Source organism: Neoarthrinium moseri, assembly GCF_022829205.1.
Source record: "Neoarthrinium moseri strain CBS 164.80 chromosome Unknown scaffold46_Wmoseri_CBS_16480, whole genome shotgun sequence".
In the NCBI taxonomy this organism is placed as follows: Eukaryota; Fungi; Ascomycota; class Sordariomycetes; order Amphisphaeriales; family Apiosporaceae; genus Neoarthrinium; species Neoarthrinium moseri.
Window position 1 is genome coordinate 180768 of NW_026055160.1, and position 17321 is coordinate 198088.

The 17321-nt window shown below is 53.0% G+C and overlaps 5 protein-coding genes across 5 annotated transcripts; 3 read left to right on the forward strand and 2 right to left on the reverse strand.

Annotated features, from left to right (window-relative positions):
• Positions 1–453: 453 nt before the first annotated feature.
• JN550_009761 (uncharacterized protein) lies at positions 454–2943 on the forward strand (the record flags this gene model as incomplete). Its single annotated transcript, XM_049321868.1, has 1 exon — positions 454–2943. One exon carries the CDS (start codon positions 454–456, stop codon positions 2941–2943), a length of 2490 nt encoding a protein of 829 aa, XP_049168293.1.
• Positions 2944–3170: 227 nt separating this feature from the next.
• JN550_009762 (uncharacterized protein) lies at positions 3171–3965 on the reverse strand (the record flags this gene model as incomplete). The annotated part of the gene is made up of 1 exon (XM_049321869.1): positions 3171–3965. One exon carries the CDS (start codon positions 3963–3965, stop codon positions 3171–3173), a length of 795 nt encoding a protein of 264 aa, XP_049168294.1.
• A 1337-nt stretch (positions 3966–5302) lies between these two features.
• JN550_009763 (uncharacterized protein) lies at positions 5303–6715 on the forward strand (the record flags this gene model as incomplete). Its single annotated transcript, XM_049321870.1, has 1 exon — positions 5303–6715. One exon carries the CDS (start codon positions 5303–5305, stop codon positions 6713–6715), a length of 1413 nt encoding a protein of 470 aa, XP_049168295.1.
• A 909-nt stretch (positions 6716–7624) lies between these two features.
• Positions 7625–8554, forward strand: JN550_009764 (uncharacterized protein; the record flags this gene model as incomplete). The annotated part of the gene is made up of 2 exons (XM_049321871.1): positions 7625–7678; positions 7904–8554. The coding sequence occupies 2 exons, from the start codon at positions 7625–7627 to the stop codon at positions 8552–8554; spliced, it is 705 nt and encodes a 234-aa protein (XP_049168296.1).
• Positions 8555–9040: 486 nt separating this feature from the next.
• On the reverse strand, positions 9041–12733 carry JN550_009765 (uncharacterized protein; the record flags this gene model as incomplete). Its single annotated transcript, XM_049321872.1, has 1 exon — positions 9041–12733. The coding sequence occupies one exon, from the start codon at positions 12731–12733 to the stop codon at positions 9041–9043; it is 3693 nt and encodes a 1230-aa protein (XP_049168297.1).
• Between the last annotated feature and the right edge of the window lie 4588 nt (positions 12734–17321).

A 17321-nucleotide genomic window follows, 5' to 3' on the forward strand; every position in this document is an offset into this window, starting at 1 on the left:
TAGCAATCCTGGGGGCAAGCTTATCTAATGACGCGCTCTACAGGGTTGTCGAAAGAATCATGCCTAGGTAGATACGTAGGGTGAGCATGTTTTATTACCGCCTTGTGGGCTTAACTATCACATACCCGAGACGCATTTGCGAGCGAAATTATGACAAACCGGCACGCATTATATACCTGAATCTTTAAAGAAGCTCCTTTGCTTGATGCACAGCGACTTCAGTTATTGGCAAAGTGGGCAACGTGTCAGTGACCAATCAATGTCCCATGCGCTTGACCCTTGCAGCACAACTGTGCCAGTCAGCCCTATCGCCGTTGGTGACACCCCACTGACCCTTGAGAATTGCCCTTCAAATGCAGCCGCACCCTGCATTTGGGCTTCAAGCCCCGAGAGGCAATGTTGTTTTCTTTGTTATTTTCGGGCGTTACAGATACGTGATGCAGCGACCAAGCCATGAGACTCATCAACGTTGCGACGATGGAAATGGAAGAATTCTTGGGGGACTGTCCGCCGTACACCATTTTGTCGCACACTTGGGGTGGAAGAGAGACCAGTTACGAAGATTTCAGACTTGCCGACAACAGCCTAAGGAGATCCTTTTCGAAGGTGCAGAATGTATCACGCATCGCTGAAGAGCATGGCCTCAGCTATTGCTGGATTGACACATGCTGCATCGACAAATCGTCGGCCGCGGAAGTGGTGGAGGCGATCAATTCAATGTATCAGATGTATGAGAGGTCTGCGAACTGCTGCGTGTACTTGGCCGATCTGTCTCCAGGCCTTTCTTTGTACGACGAGCAGTCAATAACGTCGGCGTTATCAAAGTGCAAGTGGTTCACCCGATCCTGGACTCTTCAAGAACTGATCGCTCCTTGCCGAGTTTTGTTTTACGACAGCTCATGGAACTTTGTTGGTGAAAGAGGATTTATGCCGTTTCTACGGTCCCTGGGAGTGATAACGAACATCCCAGTACCATTACTCGCCGGTGATGCCCAACTGCACCAAGTATCTGTAGGCGACAAAATGTCCTGGGCGGCAGGCCGGAAGGCTACAAGGGTTGAGGACATAGCATATTCTCTTCTTGGCCTATTCGATGTTTGCATGCCTCTATTTTATGGGGAGGGAAGTAAGGCCTTCACACGTTTGCAAGAGGAGATTCTCAAACATACCACAGATACGTCTATCTTGGCCTGGACTTCACACCGGCCGACGACTTTCCGCGGCATCTTAGCAGAGTCGCCTGATGAATTCCTTGGGTTTAAAAGCAGTCAAATACCGAGGGGTCCGTATATTGGCGATTACGAGATGCGCTTCACTAATAGAGGGCTTCGGTTTGATGGATGTTTTGTACTGCGAATGGGAGGAGAAGAAGCTATCATGGAGCTCACCACCTCCAGTGATACGCCATTTGAGGAGAGAGTGGGAATATGGCTCCGAAGAATCGGTGGTACGTTTGTCAGGTCACGGCCTCAGACCTTGGCCATTCTCACAGGGGCTCATGGAACTCCCGAAGCCCTTTACGCCAGTATAGGAGGCGCCGGGTTGGCTGCATTACTATCCAGATTCACAACTCAAACGGATAGTAACATACAGAGCGATCAGGAAAGGAATTCACACTTGACTGCACAATACCAACGGAGCTGCCTCGGCCTCTGCCAAACGCGATCACCCGATGGATACACTCAGCATTCACCGGAAACAACGCAAAACACAGACCACGAAGACGGCCACACTCAAACTGCACGCCCTCAGACCCAGGCTTTGACAAGTATCAGGGTCATCAAAAGTATATCAAACAGTCGCTGGGATGAGGTATCCTGCCTAGCACAGCGCACGACTATCATTGACTCTGAGAACCAAAGTTCATATAGTGGCAGCCAGGACGATGCTCTCCAAAGCACTGATCATCATACAGGAATGGATGATGTTGATAATGAAGCACGACTCCCTCCGGGCCACCCATTTCTTAGGGTACGCCAGGAGCTCGTGATGTCAGCATTAGACAGCTTTCGAAATTGGGCTGATAATCGTCCTGTCGCTCATCATTTGGACACAGGAGCAAACCATGAAGCTCTTTGTGGCGACGGGGGTACGCATCCCCCTAACCTCGAGGGAAAAGATGCAGCGACAAGCGCATCGTCCACAGCTTTTCAGGGTTCATTACTGGAGCCCGGATCTCAGAACCTATTTTCGTGCCCTTACTACAAGAGCAACAATATACGTTATACCGACTGTCTCAAGACGTCGGAACTTAGAACTATACACGACGTGGTCCAGCACCTATGGCTGAGGCATAAGCAGTCCCCCTACTGTCCTGTATGCTTCACCACATTTGAGCATATGGCTGCACGCGACCAGCACATCATTGCCAGAAATTGTTCACCGAAATCCCCTGTCCAAATAGAGGGGATATCGAACAATCAAAAATGGCAGATAGACAGTGTCATGTTCCAAAACAAATCACAACGGAATCAGTGGCATGATGTATGGCAATTTCTGTTCCCTGAAAATCCATGTCCAAGATCGATTTACAACGATGATGAAATGGAAGTTGCCATCACCAAAATTCGCACATACTGGAGATCCCATGGTCGTCAGATCGTCGGCACGTTTCTCGCCGCAAAGGGACTTCTGAATTGGGAGATGGAGAACGAAGAGCAAGACCTTTCTGCAATTCACTCCATAGTGTTGTTTGATCTGATGGACGCGCAGCTGTCCAGTGACTCTAATTTTGTCTCGGCCAACACTCTGTCGCATAGGGTCAAGACTTGGCCAGGTGCATCACCCGAGGATGATCGAGCCACTTTCATTCGGTCAGATAAACGCAAGACAATTACGGATGGCTCCATGCTGCCTGAACGTTACGCCGACAACAAGCGGCAGAGATCAATTAGTCGACCCCGTGGTCGGCCGCTCAAGACCCTTAGACGGAAAGCGCACTGAAGAAGAAGCACGCATAGGGAAATGCATAATCACCCATGACTCAAGCTGGAGTATCACAATTGATTAACTTCTGTATATTTAGATTCAATTATTTCATCTAGAGATATCAAGCAAAGAAGAAAATGGGAGTATCCAATTAAGATGACCAGACTTCAGTGGTTCCAGTGAGTATGCAAATCCAAAGCTTTCATCATCTTGCCCCATATACGATCCATATAATTTCCTGGCTATTTGCCAAACTTGATCATATCATAATGCTTGGGCCCGCCACCCTTCTTGATGGCTTCTTGGTACGCGGGTCTCGCTCTGATGGCATCGTGCCATTTCTTGATCTTAGGGTACGTCTCCTCATCGAGATATCTTCGATCAATCGCAATGGTCATGATATATTCCATACAGAAGTCCGCTACTCCCATTTTAGTGCCTGCAAACCAAGGTCGTTCGTCGCTAAGCTCCCCTTCCATGAAGTCGAAGTAGTCTGGGAGATGACCTTTTAAAACCTTGGCCAAAGGGTTGAGGAGCAAGCCCAGAATCTGTCGTAGCGGAAATGGCATCACTTGCGCAATAATCTCAAAGATCATGGCGAAGAGGACACGTTCACTCAAGGATGCACTGGCGAACTCTTGGAAGTACATATTGCGCCGCTTGTCCGTATCGTCCTCCTGTTCCCAGAGCTCGCCCCCATAGCTCTGTGAAATCCAGTTGAGGATGAGCTTGGACTCCATGATCACACCGTCACGTATTTGCAGGTCAGGTAGAGGCTTTCCGTCCAAAGTCTCGACGGTGAGAATGGGCGCCTTCCCCATCGGTGAGACCTTTGCTAGATCTAAGTTCTTGGGCTGCACACGCGGATAGTTCTTGATGTGAAACTTCAGCCCTTTGGCGTTGTGTAGCTCCTGGAGGGCCCATACCACACGCAGTGATTGTGAGTGCTCCAGATGGTGTATAGTTGGGACTGTCTTCTGCCACGCTGGAATTTCCGCTGGCACTTCAACACCCTGGCTTTTGATTTCCGAGGCCATTGTGGAGGTAATATTGCCAGTTTTGCTTTTGTTCGAGAGACTATGGTTGTATCGGATATGCAGACGTGTGGAAGTGATGAATTATTCGGCCGGGCTACCGCAGAAGATGAAGGTCTGCGAGATGGGTCAAATAGCTGGTAAAAGTCACGTATGGAGCAAGGGGGTTGCCAACTTCCAACGGCTGAAACGGTGGGTTTAATCTAGGATCGTCACCTGTTAGCTTCAATTTACCGCCATCCTTCCTTCATGTGCAATGAGTACCACTGCCTTGGCATCTGTCGATCAATCGCACTAGACCAGGAGCCACTCACTTCTGCTAAGTATCCATCACTTCAGCTTTGTGTACTAAACCTGTTTCTATAGTAGTGCTGACAGATTGGATTGTTTTGGCTTTGAAAAAGGCTAGCGTGCTCGGCACATTAAGAATCTGGTTACTCACCAAGAATTGAGGCCTGCAAATTGATAGATACTAGTTTCACAAGAAGAGGCTGCTAAGAGCTTGTATTGTTAGGTATGTCATAAATAGTATATTGACTTGAATGAAACATCCGAAGGTCGTCATTCGCGACAAGAGAACGTATCACTACGACTCAAGTTTGTGCCAAAGATGCTTTCTTAATGCCAAACCCTGACACCTGGGTTGGCCTGGAAGAGCCATAGATTGCCAGACTGTAAGCTGCTCGCATTAAATATCCCTGTGAGGAATGATCGCTTTGGAAGGACTACCGTAGAGATATTGCTGCTTCGTAGCCTTGTGACAGCGGGTCTGAACGCATTTCGCGCCACTAGTATGCAAGCTTCGTATAAGTAATAAAAGGTGCTTGGCTGTTGCCATTTTGCAACCATGGCAATGCGGGTGGGAGCATGAGGTTTGATTGGTCGGCTCATATTTGCCTCGCCATTGGTTGTTCGCATTGGCCGAGGATGAACATCGCAAGCCAGCACAAGTGTGCTGGGAGCCTCGCGGTGACACAGATATCAACAATCCAGGTCCAGTTTCGCGGCGTTCTGTGCTTCTTATTCAAGACTCATCACGACTGGCCACAATTGAGATAGGCAGTCGTCCGGAACTTTTGTGCTCCACCCTTCGAGTGCATCCGTGCAGTAATTCTGAGTCTCCCTTGCGGGTCCAGTCCGACGGAGATAGCTGCCCCCTGTCCAGCCTGGATCCAACCAACCGATTGGACAATTGAACTGCGTGGGCTCTTATGGAGTTAGATGGTTGACGAGTTGTGTACCAACGGAAGCCACTCGGCCCAGTGCGTGGATAATCCCGTATCAGGTACATCCAAACTTGGCCGGACTCGCACAACATGGCTTGCATTTCGAAGACCAGAATGCCATTCCAAGATTTCGGTCACAACTTGAATCTAGATGTCTGTTCTAGCCCCCACTTTCGGCGAAAAAGGCAGAATCAGCCGTTCAACTCCCAGAGCCGCGCAGAGTTATTGTTGGGTATTCGCAAGGCGGCTACGCAAGATCACTTGGCGTCGAAAGCTACCAGGAGTCTGAGATGGTTATGGTTTTCCGAAATTGTTGAAAATCTGATGGTAGCGTGGCACCGTAGAGACATACTTGCATGCCGCTACAAGTTCAAAGACTATAAAGAAGGCTCTTCAACCACATACCGTATTTTTCAGTATTTTTTCCCTGGCGAGCGGCATCGCAGAGTCTTTCTGGGTATATTGCATACAGCGTTTGAACTAGAGCAGAATCAGCCGGCTACGCTCACGTCTTCAAACATACCCGATTCCAAGAGGGCCTCCCTCAAAAGAGACAGGTCATCTCTCGGAGAAGTGGACTCAGGGTTTGATCAAGACTCTACAGCCCCCTCCACCAAACGTTCGCGCGCCAGAGGCGCTCTCTCGTCCAGGGGCTTCGCCTGTCACTTCTATAAGCGGTTTCCCTCAACCCATGTCAGTTGCTTAGGCTACCATTTTGCGAAGCTCAAGGATGAGAACCAGCACTTGCATCGGTGCCACCTGGCACCCGAGTACTACTGTCCAGTATGTGGTGACACTTTTGCAACCCAAGCTGCCGTGGACAGACATATTGCGTTACGCACCTGCGAACATCGCCATGTCGCATTTCATGGAGTGACCACGGCTCAGGCGCAAAGCATTAGTAGGATACTGCGCTCCCGCGGGAGAACGGATGAGGCTCGTTGGTACGATGTTTGGAGCATTCTTTTCCCCGGCTGCACGCCACCTCTCACACCATATCGTGCAGATCTGCAGACAGAGATCACATCGCAAATACAAGTCTTTTACCGCCAGAGTGAGAGGCAACAGATGATTGAAGCCCGTCTGCGGCAGTCCGGGCTCATTGCTGACGCCGGGTTTGTCGATGGCCACAACCCTGAAATCCTCACGCAGGCCGTTAGGGTGGTAATGGGATGCTTTGACATGGTCATTGACGCTTATCATACACAGGCTCAGGAGGAACGAGCCGCCGTCATGGGTCCAGGACTATCTGATGATGATAATGGGCTCACTGGCGGTGATCAAGCCATCATACCCTCGTCGCTCGACCACATCACTCCGGTGCAACTTCAAAGACCCAACCCGACAGTTTCATATCCAGCAGACATCACTCACCAATGGGTGATGGACACAGAAAGCAATGCAATCAGCCATAATCCAGCGAATTCCTTCGTTGATATACCACAGTTGTTCGAGAACCCCACATTCCTCGACAACTCAGACTTTGCAAACTTCTTCCAAGAAGATGGAGATAATGAGGGTCGTTGAGTTGATTGTGCCAGTGGAAGAGCGTCACCTTATGTGGATTCATCGCTTGCATTCGAGAGGGTTTCCGCAGCCCGATACTTGGCCTTGACGTAAAAGGATATGTACGCATTGTGTTGAATCCATTGGCTTAGAAGTTTATTGTCCAAGATACATTTATAAAGCAGTAACAGTGCTCCGTGTGGCCGTTTGCACCGATAGAGATAGGCTACATCACTAATACTTCAGCCACGTTTGGAGGTATCTTGATAAATATTATTGTAGATTTGTCCATGTAGAATATGAGCTACACATATCTTTGCAATCACCGCCGAAGGTGGGACGTCGGGGTCTGGCTTTGAATCGCCAAACCGCACCATTCTCCTTCCTTGTGTCGCTCGGTGCGGAGCCGTATCGGCGCCGGGGTGCAGTATTAGGGGCCAATCTTGACACTCTTCCCACAACGAGGCCAGCAAGATGAGGCATAAGGAATGACCTTCTTCACGACTCGTTCTGTCAAGGACATCATTCCTCCAAGAGAGGGCTGTCTTATACGGGAAGAGCCCTTGACATACTTCAAGTAGATCCCACGCAAACATACAAGTAAAGAGCTAGCGGCGCAGTGGAGTCGGACGGAGTATATATATTATAGCATTGACCGAGACATGATAGTGAAGAACTCAGCCCATACTGAGAGAGGCATGCACGGAATCCGGTTGATGCTGGTGCAACACACCTTCCGTCCTCCCTGATCAGGCAAAGTGGGGATCTTACCCGGTGCGGTGCCTGTCGATCGGGGGAGCCGACGTCATATTACCCGGGCATCACCAGCCCGCAGCGTCTCATCTGGATCCTTCAAGACGGGACTGGAGAAAGCTTTGACTGGTATAGTCGCTTCATAGTAGCCGTCGCTACCACTATCAGTTAGCAATCATGGCCTTCTTGCGACCCTACGAGGAGTCTGACTTCGAGGCCTGCGCTCACATCGTACGTGCATCCCTTGCATTGGCATCAGTGTCAGCGCACCCCGCACAATCAACCCGCCTCCTCAGAAACGCTATTCAATCACATGCCATTCACAGTCTTGTGTGAGAGCTCAAGCGGGCATCACAAGAGGTGAATGGTAGTGCTGGTTATGAATGGTAGACTGGGAGAAAGCATGATCAGTAGTATAATCTCTTGAGAGTCTAACCCATCCTCGCAACCAAACAGTGCCGCGCCACCCTTCCGCCTTCCCTCTCATCAACGCCCATAGCCACCAAGCTGTCGCCGTACCTGTGGACGCACCAGTACACGTACCTGTCGCCGGCGACGTGCCACATCCTGGACGACGGGGCGGGGCAGGCGGTGGGGTACTGCATCGGGTGCCCGGACGTGTTCGCCTTCGCCGAGGCGTACCCGCGCTACGTCGAGGGCCCGCTGGCGCGCGACGTGGCGCGGCCGGCGGACCTGGAGCACCGCGAGCCGTGGACCATCCTGGACGACGGCATGGTGGACGGGCGGCTGTCCAAGGTCAACGTCGCGGCCATGGCGCAGACGGCCTACAGCGCGCGCTGGCTGCTGTTCGACGGCAACGAGCACCTGACGGCCCGCTGGCGCGCCACCATGCACATCGACATGCTGGAGCCGTACCAGGGCAAAGGCTGGGGCCGCAAGCTGATCGAGCGCTTTGTCGACAGTGTGCAGCAGAGCGGGGCCGACTACGGGGAAGGTGTGTGGATCGGTATCGGTGGGGAGAACACAAAGGTGGTCAAGTTCTACGAGAGGGTCGGATTCCGTGTCGTAGAGAAGCCCGGCGGCAATGCCGACGGCGGTGCGGACGGTGTCAACATGGTGAGGGATATCCCGCGATCAGTGACATAAACCTTCGTCGCAGTGTCATTTAACCAGTACGAATATCACGACCCTGTATGGCATGGGATGAGGTCATGTATCTCATTTTGACTAGATAATCCACACTATTTATATCTTTGCCACAGTCGCCAAGAAAGTGAGCCTGGAGGCAATACACATTCTAGCTGGCTTTTATTGCCCACCAACCGTTACGCCTGAAGTGACTCGAAAATCGAAAATACGACACTCCGGCCATCATTTCTGCATTGCAGTCTGTAAGAGAAACGCCTAAACTGGAAATTCGGCACTACCCTCCAACTCCGGGACCAGCCTGTTACATAAGAGTTCCCTCAAGGCTGAGAGAGACTCCACTAAATGCCCACCAGAGCTTATAAGATATAAACAGCAAGTAATATACAACACTCGGGAATTAGAAGGAAATCAATCGTGATATCGTCAAGGCCTCGAGGCACTGGTTTTATAGTTGATGGTGGGTTGATGGGCTGGACCTTGGGATCAGATCATGCCTCCTGGCAGGCCCATACCACGGCCTTGGTTTGGTGTGACGACGGCTCTAGCTGCTGGAGGGCCGATGTTGTAGGCAGGTGTATTGTGGGCTGGGACTCGCATCATTGGACCCACGGGCTGGACATCGTCGGGCATCTGGCGGAGCCGCCGCCGCTCTGGCTTATACTGTTCCTGACCTCCGTTGGAGTGGCCATGTCCCTCGTCGGTGCCATTGGTAGGTGACGGGTTTCGGTGTGCCAGCGGCAGGTTCGGTGCGCTCGCATTGCTTGGCTCGTCCATCTCACCCTTGCGCCCAACTAGCGAGCCGAAGACAGTTCTTGTCCGAGAGCCGTCCTGACGACGTCTCGGATTGATGGGCGGAAGTGGAGGAGCGGTGAAAGGCTCGGTTTTGCTGTTGGACCTCGAACGGCTGTTACTGCGTGACCTGTTCGTGGCGGCCTCTGGGGGCAACTCCACAGTAGGAACTCGCGATGTTGACATCACAAATGTTGGCTCGGAGATATCCCGCTTTTTGACTGGTCGCTTCATGGCATCACTCAGCCCTGGGACCTCAGACCCATCGGAATTGGTGGTGGCCAAAGGAGGGCGTTGAGGGGATGGGAGGCCATTAGGCGCCATAAAGGGAGAAGGTATAGGAGAGATGGGTGACGGCTGACCGGACTCATAGCCCCGGTTGTTTTGAACATGGAGGTTGTTGGTTGAGAGGTTGCTCTGATTGAATCTGGCTGGCGACGAGCCCGGGTATCCTTGCGGTGGCATAATTGGAGAACGTCGAATGTTGGTGCCTGGCAGACCAGGTGATCGAGCCACGGGACCGTTCGTTGCATTTGGCGCGAATGGGCGTTCGAAGTCTGCGGGAGGCGATGACCCATTCCTCATACGTAGCGGTGGGCGTCCATTCAGCTGTTCACCACTAGAGTTGGAGCCACTCCTGTCTCGGTCGGCGCGTGTGGGCTCTCGAGAGCCTGACCGAGAGCCTGACCGAGAGCCAGGCGCATGCGAGTCATCGCTAGGAGCGCGCTGTCGATAGGTAACCGGTGGCGGTCTCTGATCTCTGCCTTCAGGTCGTTGACGATGTTGACGTTCTTCCGAAGGAGGCAGTCTTGGCGCGCGAGGTTCTGGTAGCGGTCCTGTTGGGGCCTGATGGTGTCGTTGCTGAGTCTCCATCTCCTTGAGCCTCTGCAATTCGCGCCTAGCTTGTCGGAAGGCGCGAAGCCCAGCACTCGGCTCTCCAGGACCATCGGCTTTGCTGTCATCACCGCTGCTGGCTCCACTCTTGGCCTGCTGGTTACTATCATCTCGATTGGGTGACGAATCCGAGGCATGCTCAAATGAAGTCTTCCTCTGGACTACAGATGGCCCGGTTTCAGCGATGCCCAGCATCTTCATGGCCTTGGACTGTGAGCCCGTTTCTCGGTGGCGATCGACGATCGAGCCTCTACTGGACTTGGACTTCAAAAGACCCAGCGCATTTTGTCGCGTTGATGCTTGGGCAGGGGGTGATTCTACGTTTTCGGCTGCCCGTTGTGGTGAAGATGAACGACTGTCATCAACATACGTGGTTAGTCTCTGTCGGATTCTGCGTGCCCCGTCGGCGAGCTGGCTTGCAAATTCGTCGGACTCGTCTTCATCGTTGGCATCCGTTGTGAAGACCGACGATGGCTGAATGTCACTGATCTTGGCACTAGGCATTGTTGCAGAACGACGCCTGATTGCGCGGGACTCGGGCTCATAGGAAGAGGCATTCCAGTCGTCATCCCCATTCTGAGCGTCCCAGGGATTGGAGTTGGGGGCGAATTCAGGCAATCTGTGCATGCCTTCAGAGTCTTCTGGGAATTTAGACTCAAATCCAGCTGTGCCTGGGACAGCGCCATAGATGGAAGATGCGCCACTGTCAGCTCTCAGATGTTGACGCACCATGCCACTCAATCCCGCAGTCGACCCGGCTGTTGGGCCTAAGGTGGGAGAGTCTGCAGGAGAGTGACCAGATTGGGGAGCCAGAGCTGAAGGCAGCACCGCAATGGGAGAAGGTTCGCCGCTGACCTTGGACGCAATCGAGAGTGGTGTTGGTATTGCCGGGTCTCTGAATGCTGGATGATCGCGATCGGCTGGGCGCTGAGGCGCCGGGTGGGGAGCCAGAGTTGGCTGGGACGGAATGACAGGTGACTCGTCTGCATCGTCATCGTTGAAAAATGTTGAGGAGTTGGCCTCTTCTTTTAGCGACGGCTGCGTGGTGACGAAGGCGTCTGTCCTTGGTTCATATGGCTGTCGGTTCACGGAAGAGGATGACATGGATCTTCCAGTGCCAAGTGAAGCGTTGGATTCGGCTCGGAAACGTTGTGTCGGTGTCTCCCGGCCCTGTTGGAGTTGCAACTGCCTTTGAGCAAATCGAGACTCGTCATAAGGCATGGATGGCTTCTGGAAGACACCAAGGGCAGTAGCCTTGCCCCGGTCATTGGGCTGGATCGGCAGGCTCGAGATCTCCTCGCTCTCGCTTATTGGGGGGCTCAGAGGTGGTGATCCAACATAGTTCGGCCTGACCTCAGCGACACTGGGAACACGGATTCCGAGGTCCGGGGTACCCGCCAAAGAACGAGATGCCGTGGGGCTCATAGATCTCAGATTAGGAGCACTAGCCTTTGCCAGGATGCGTCTTTCGCTCCCAAAACGCTCCGTGAATGCAAAAGCTGTTGGTGATGGGGAGTTCTGCGCGAGATCAGGTGTCCGCGAACCAAAGGTGCGCTGTCGTGTGAGAGTATCGATGCGCGACAGTGCCGACGACTGCTGTTCATGGAGATCATGGTTTAAGCCAGTCTCGTATAGCCGTCGGGTCCTGGTCACGGTTCTCTCCAATGCGGGTGTTGAGCTTGCTGACGTTGGAGCCGTAGATGGCCAGTCCTTCACTGATGAACCAGGTTGTTGCGAGACGACCGAGGTTGCGGCCGTTGAGATGCGAGCCATCGAAGGGACAGATGACGTAGTTGACGATGTCTCGCGCTTACGGTTGTAGGTATGGGAAAATGGCGACTCGGGTCGGGTCTCGGGCTCCTCAGTGGATGGGCGCCGGGACAGCTCTTCGTTGTCGTAGTCCAAGAACTGGCGCTCCCTCTCATCCTTCTTCCACTTCTGAAATGCGGACAATCCGACATCGTCGTCGTAGAGGACCCGGCCTCCCAAACCGCCACTCTTAGCTCCAGCTGGAATCTTGTAGACCTTTTGCCTGCCTCCAAAGAGGTTGTTACCCTCAGTTGGTTTCGCTCTGCTCATGACGCTGCCAGTAATCGAGTCGGCGTCCGACGAGTAGGAATCCATCCGAGCAAAAGGCGCCTTAATGGATTCCACCTCAGCGATATCCCCCAGAGCACCAAATCCTCCTAGATCCATCAAGCGAGACTGCCTCTTCGGAAAGAGAACACTGTCGTCGCTGGCCTTGCCAATCTTCGTATTTGGGTCATCCTGCTCGCGAAGCATCGAGAACCGCGCCGACAGGCCGGACATGAGCAAACTGGTTCGAAAGTCATCGGTGGATGGAAGGGCTGTTTCCAGATTGATCTCCTGTTTGGGTTCTTCTTGGGACTTCTTGCCTTTTCGAAATCTGAATCCGAATGACTCTGAATCTTGGGAAGGACGCGGGGCCGAGGTATCCTCCTTCGCCTTCTTCTTGGTCTTGAATCTGTTCATCTTGGCGGTGGAGCAGCTGTCGAGAAGCCTCCAAGGTAAGCTATACGGTGACCTGGGTGGAGCCGAGAATCAGAATGCCAGAATGTACTGTTCAACACCTCTTTGAGAGAAGTTCAATGCTTGTTTGCCATGAAAGAGTCGGGAGAGTGTCGAAATTTCCAGGCGCCGTGGGGGGGCTGCCACAATCGGTGCTATAAGCCCGAAACTTGTAGTGAAATGGCTGAATGTAAAGAACCAAATGAATGAGATTAGGGGGCCGGTGTGACTTTGCTAGCAACGTAGAACAAGACCCAAATAAGCTGTCTATAGAAACAATGATATAACGTTAGCCCGCTGTCTTTAGAATCTGGAGAAACGCATCCGGGGAGGGTGACGTGGAGTGATACCAAGGACGCAGAGTGCAGCTCTGCGCCCCCATCTGCCCCTTGCAGTTCGATTATGGAAAGTGAGCAAGGGAAGCTGGTTGGGAAACATAAAAGCAAGCGGGTGATAATACCTGACTTCGACAGCTCGTGTCGGGTGCGTTTCACCCACTGGTAGGACCTGGTTTACCGCAGAAAAAAAAGCACCGTTTTTGGCGTGGGGCCTGCTGGCGATCATACACTCGAGCGGAGTGATTGATTACGCCCGCATCTGCCAGAAAGAAAAAAAAAAAAGAGTGACGATGTGATCCAAGGCGAACCACAGAATTCGAAGGCTGAATGGCGAAATGTCGCTGGTGTAGGTCCGGCAAACAGGTGCAGCTGCTGTGTTGCACCAAAAAGCCAGTGGTTCATGCACAATAGGCTGGCGGCAGTGAAGCTGTGCGAGTCGGTCGTGGCTCGTCTCGGGTTCAGAAAATCGGGTGGACTCTAGAATGCAAACAAACGACGGGCGCCGTGCGAATATCTGGTCGTCGCTTTCTGTGAATCTGCCAGAATCGCAGCGCGAGGTTGTGTGTATAGTTGAGTTGATCCAGTAAAAGGTTCAGGGGACCCCGTCTTCGGTGGCTTTCCGGACTCGGTGCTGCAGATTGTGGGCTTGGTGGTCATGTACTCAGCCGGCGAGACTGTCGTCCTGGTCTTCGGGTTTCCCAGCGCTTGTTCCAACCAAATCGTATTGCAAAGAGTGACTATGGTGAGTTGATGGCGGGAATGAAGGTCGAGAGAGTGTGTATGGGTCGGAGAAAAAGAGAGCGTTTCGCAAAGACTGCCGGGAGCGAGCGACCAGAGCAGTTAGGTACGGAGAGACTACTCGTCAGACAGACAGCAGGAGAAATGGGCACAAACCGTGCGGTGGAAATGAGATCCTGGCAAGTGGGCATGGAAGCGGGTTGCATCTAGCGAAACCCGGAGGGTGCCCAAGTAATCTGCAGACAGGGATGCGACAGCCAACATCCAGTGTGCTGGATACTGTGGGCGACGAGGGCTGCGGAAAGCACATCTGCCGCAGCGCAGGTTGCTGCGATTAAGCACTGCATAGGGACTGGTGACCCATGTCCGTCTACTTTGTCGGCTTGGAAACACACAATCTACTGAAACGTGAAGCCTCTCGGAAACAGAGGCACTGTCGCGAAATGATGTTGACTTGGACGGTCTGTGGCTGAATGTCAACACAGAACCGTTCAAGCCGTTCTCTACGTTAGTGGCACCCAAGGCACCCGTGGAACCTGGGGCCAAGGTTTGTCCACAACAAATAACACCCGCATTCTTGTCTCAGATTGTGCGCAGTCTGTGTAAGTTCTCGCAGACGATCCCTTGAGCGGTAGCATCACCAATTGATCCAAGACACTTGACTCGATGCACTCAGCCCAAAGCTGCTCTGGGCCGGGTGCCTCCCAAGCCGGACCTGTGGTCCCTGGTGCGATAAAAAGACGGCGGTGCACCATGCCATGGCTCCTCCTTCCAATCAAGCTCCTCGGGGGCGTGAAGGCAGTAAACCCGCATTTCAAGCTTGTCCCTGCCGTCCAGGAAGCCAGCGAGCCTGTGGGGATGGAGACAGAAGGGAAAACAACTCTTATGGGACCAGGCCAGGAGGACGAGCCGCCGTCAGCCTCTGGCCCGCCCTGAACACCGGACAGGCGGACAGGCATCGGCAGGGGCTGGGGGCCCCTGAGGGGGCAGTTTGGCCAGCGAAGCTCCAATCCTTATCGACTGCGTGCCGCCGTCTCGTCCACTGAAAAACCACCGATCCTGCTAGCCGGGGGCCGTCGCCGTGTGGTCCAAAGGCTCCATGTTTAGCTCCTACCCATTCCGCTGGTAACGCTCAATCTACTGGAGCTCGTCAACCCCCATTTCAGGGGCTCGGGCGCTCAGGATTCCTTTCTCAGATCCTCTTTGGGTCGCATCTTGCCCCTTTCCACTCGTACAGACGGCGGCATCGTTGCTTGGCTGCTCGTCTGCTCGTCTGCTCGTCTGCTCGTCTGACATGCTGACCCAGCTGAAGAGAGCGATCTGCGAAATAAAAGTGCCCTCAGCAACGGTAGGTAATTGCTTGCCTGAACGGATTGCTATTTGGGCCTCCCGATGCAGGCTAGACCCGACGATCACGGCCCTACCAGAGTTGCTTTAATGAATTTTTGCTCGCGGTTCCCGAAAACTCTATCTGAATTCTGGAGCTCCAAGAAGATGAACGAACCTACATCGTACTGCTGGCTTTGCCAGGCTGCTGTCAATTGGAGCTCCTTCGCACTGTCGCTACAGTGAGTGACTTCCTTGGAGAACGCCGCGCATCCATAGCGGGGACAGGCACACAGGGACGCGGCATCGATCCGTAATGATCTCTGTCATCTTAGGATGCCTTGCGAGCAAATTGCAGCATTCGATTACTCTCAAGACCATGTCGTCATTTATTAAATTTTGTCCCAGAGCAAACGCGTTACCGTCCAGCGATCCCCGCGTTTGCTTCCAAGCCACAATGCGGTCAATCTTCCGTACCCCCACAGCCTTTTCGCCAACATCACCAATCATCACAAGGTTGGCAGAACTGCAAGCCGAGAGTGCAGGGAATGCAGGTATCGGCCCAGGCACATCTTAGGTGGATAAGAGCAACCGGACCACCAAGTTGATGCTCAAACCTTTGGATACAAGTACAACAGTTCCCAGTCAGTTACGCTCTTTTGGAAAACCCGGAAGCTCAAGCATTCCGGTCTCACAGGACCAACTGCCCAGTATTCAGGCCGACGGGACAGTAAGACCCTGATGTCTCAAATAAATTGAAGTGCGTCTGTTGGGTCAACAAACAGGCCGTCTGCGACGACACTGAGTCAAGCCACCAGCATCATTACAGACTGCGGGACTACTGCTGATAGTAAGCCAGCACCTATACTTGCACAAGATCAACCTTGGAACCGTCCGGCAGCAAGAGTACAGTGTTCGAGCTCCGTCGTTCGAACTGTGCCATCCCAACCGACTGTTGCATCCCCGTTAGCCCACGCGAGGCGCCTGCAACAGTGCAACGGCATCCTTGCGCTGGTCAATCTAGCTAGCCAGGGATTCAAGCTTCCCCGGGCCAATAGCATCGCTGTGCCTGGATGTCCCATGGCCGCGCTTGTCCCGATCGGTTCATCCATACGGCCTGTTCGTGCCCCTGAACTGTGGGTAGGGTCCGCCTCGGCGAGCAAAGTTCATAGTTGGGATGAATTATTGCTGCTTTGTTCCCCTCCTTTCAGACCTGCCGAAAGGCTCGGTGGCCGCCCGTTTGTCATGTTCACGTCGATCGACCTCGCCAAGGCGCTGCGCTTTGGCTACTCCGCCAATGCAGGAAGCAAGGATCCAGGTGACAGACGGCCACCACTGAACAGGAATAGGGGATGGCTGCGCTCCCATGGCACGGCAGTCTCAAATTGACACTGCATCCTATCAAACTTTGACATTGGCAGCACACGACTATGCTGCTGCATGATTTGAAACACGTTGGCACGACCATCACCTCTTGTCTTGGAATCCTCAGTCCCGGTTACAGCCCACCATCCAAGAGGCAAAACCATCTCTGGGATACAGGCGGCCTGCCGTCGAAAGCTGATCGTCAACGTTATGGTCCGGACTCTGGCCAAGCCCGACCCGCGAGCCCGCTTAGGTACGCATCTGGACCCCTGGTCCCGAAATGTGAGGCTGCCAGGCTGCATTCTATGTACCGGAGAGTCATAGATGGCTCTTTTTCTGGGGCGTCTACAGGCAATGCCCACTTGACATTGTTGTGTATATTTTAATAAAACGACCGCGCGAGACTAGTTGGTCTGGTCGGCGCGTGGTCCGGATCTTTCGTCGGATCTTTCTTGGTGCACCCCCGTTGCCTTAATCTAGCTCAGCCTATTTGGTTATCGTCGGTCGACGACATAGCGGGTCCACAATCTAGGCTTTTGACAGGCAGTGACTAGACATGTGCTATTCCAACGGTTGAACGGACCTTTGGCACTGCAAAGATTTACTATGACTAAAGAGAAAAGACTTGACAGGTGGTATGGCAACTCTTAAGCGTCGTGCCGGTATAGGTGTTTTGCTTGATAATACGATCGAATCGGCGATAATATGCTGGCCTTCGCTAAAGGGAGCAGTAGCTAGCGACCGACTGGTCTTTGGGTGATGGGCTAGCCAGCTCTGATAAGCTA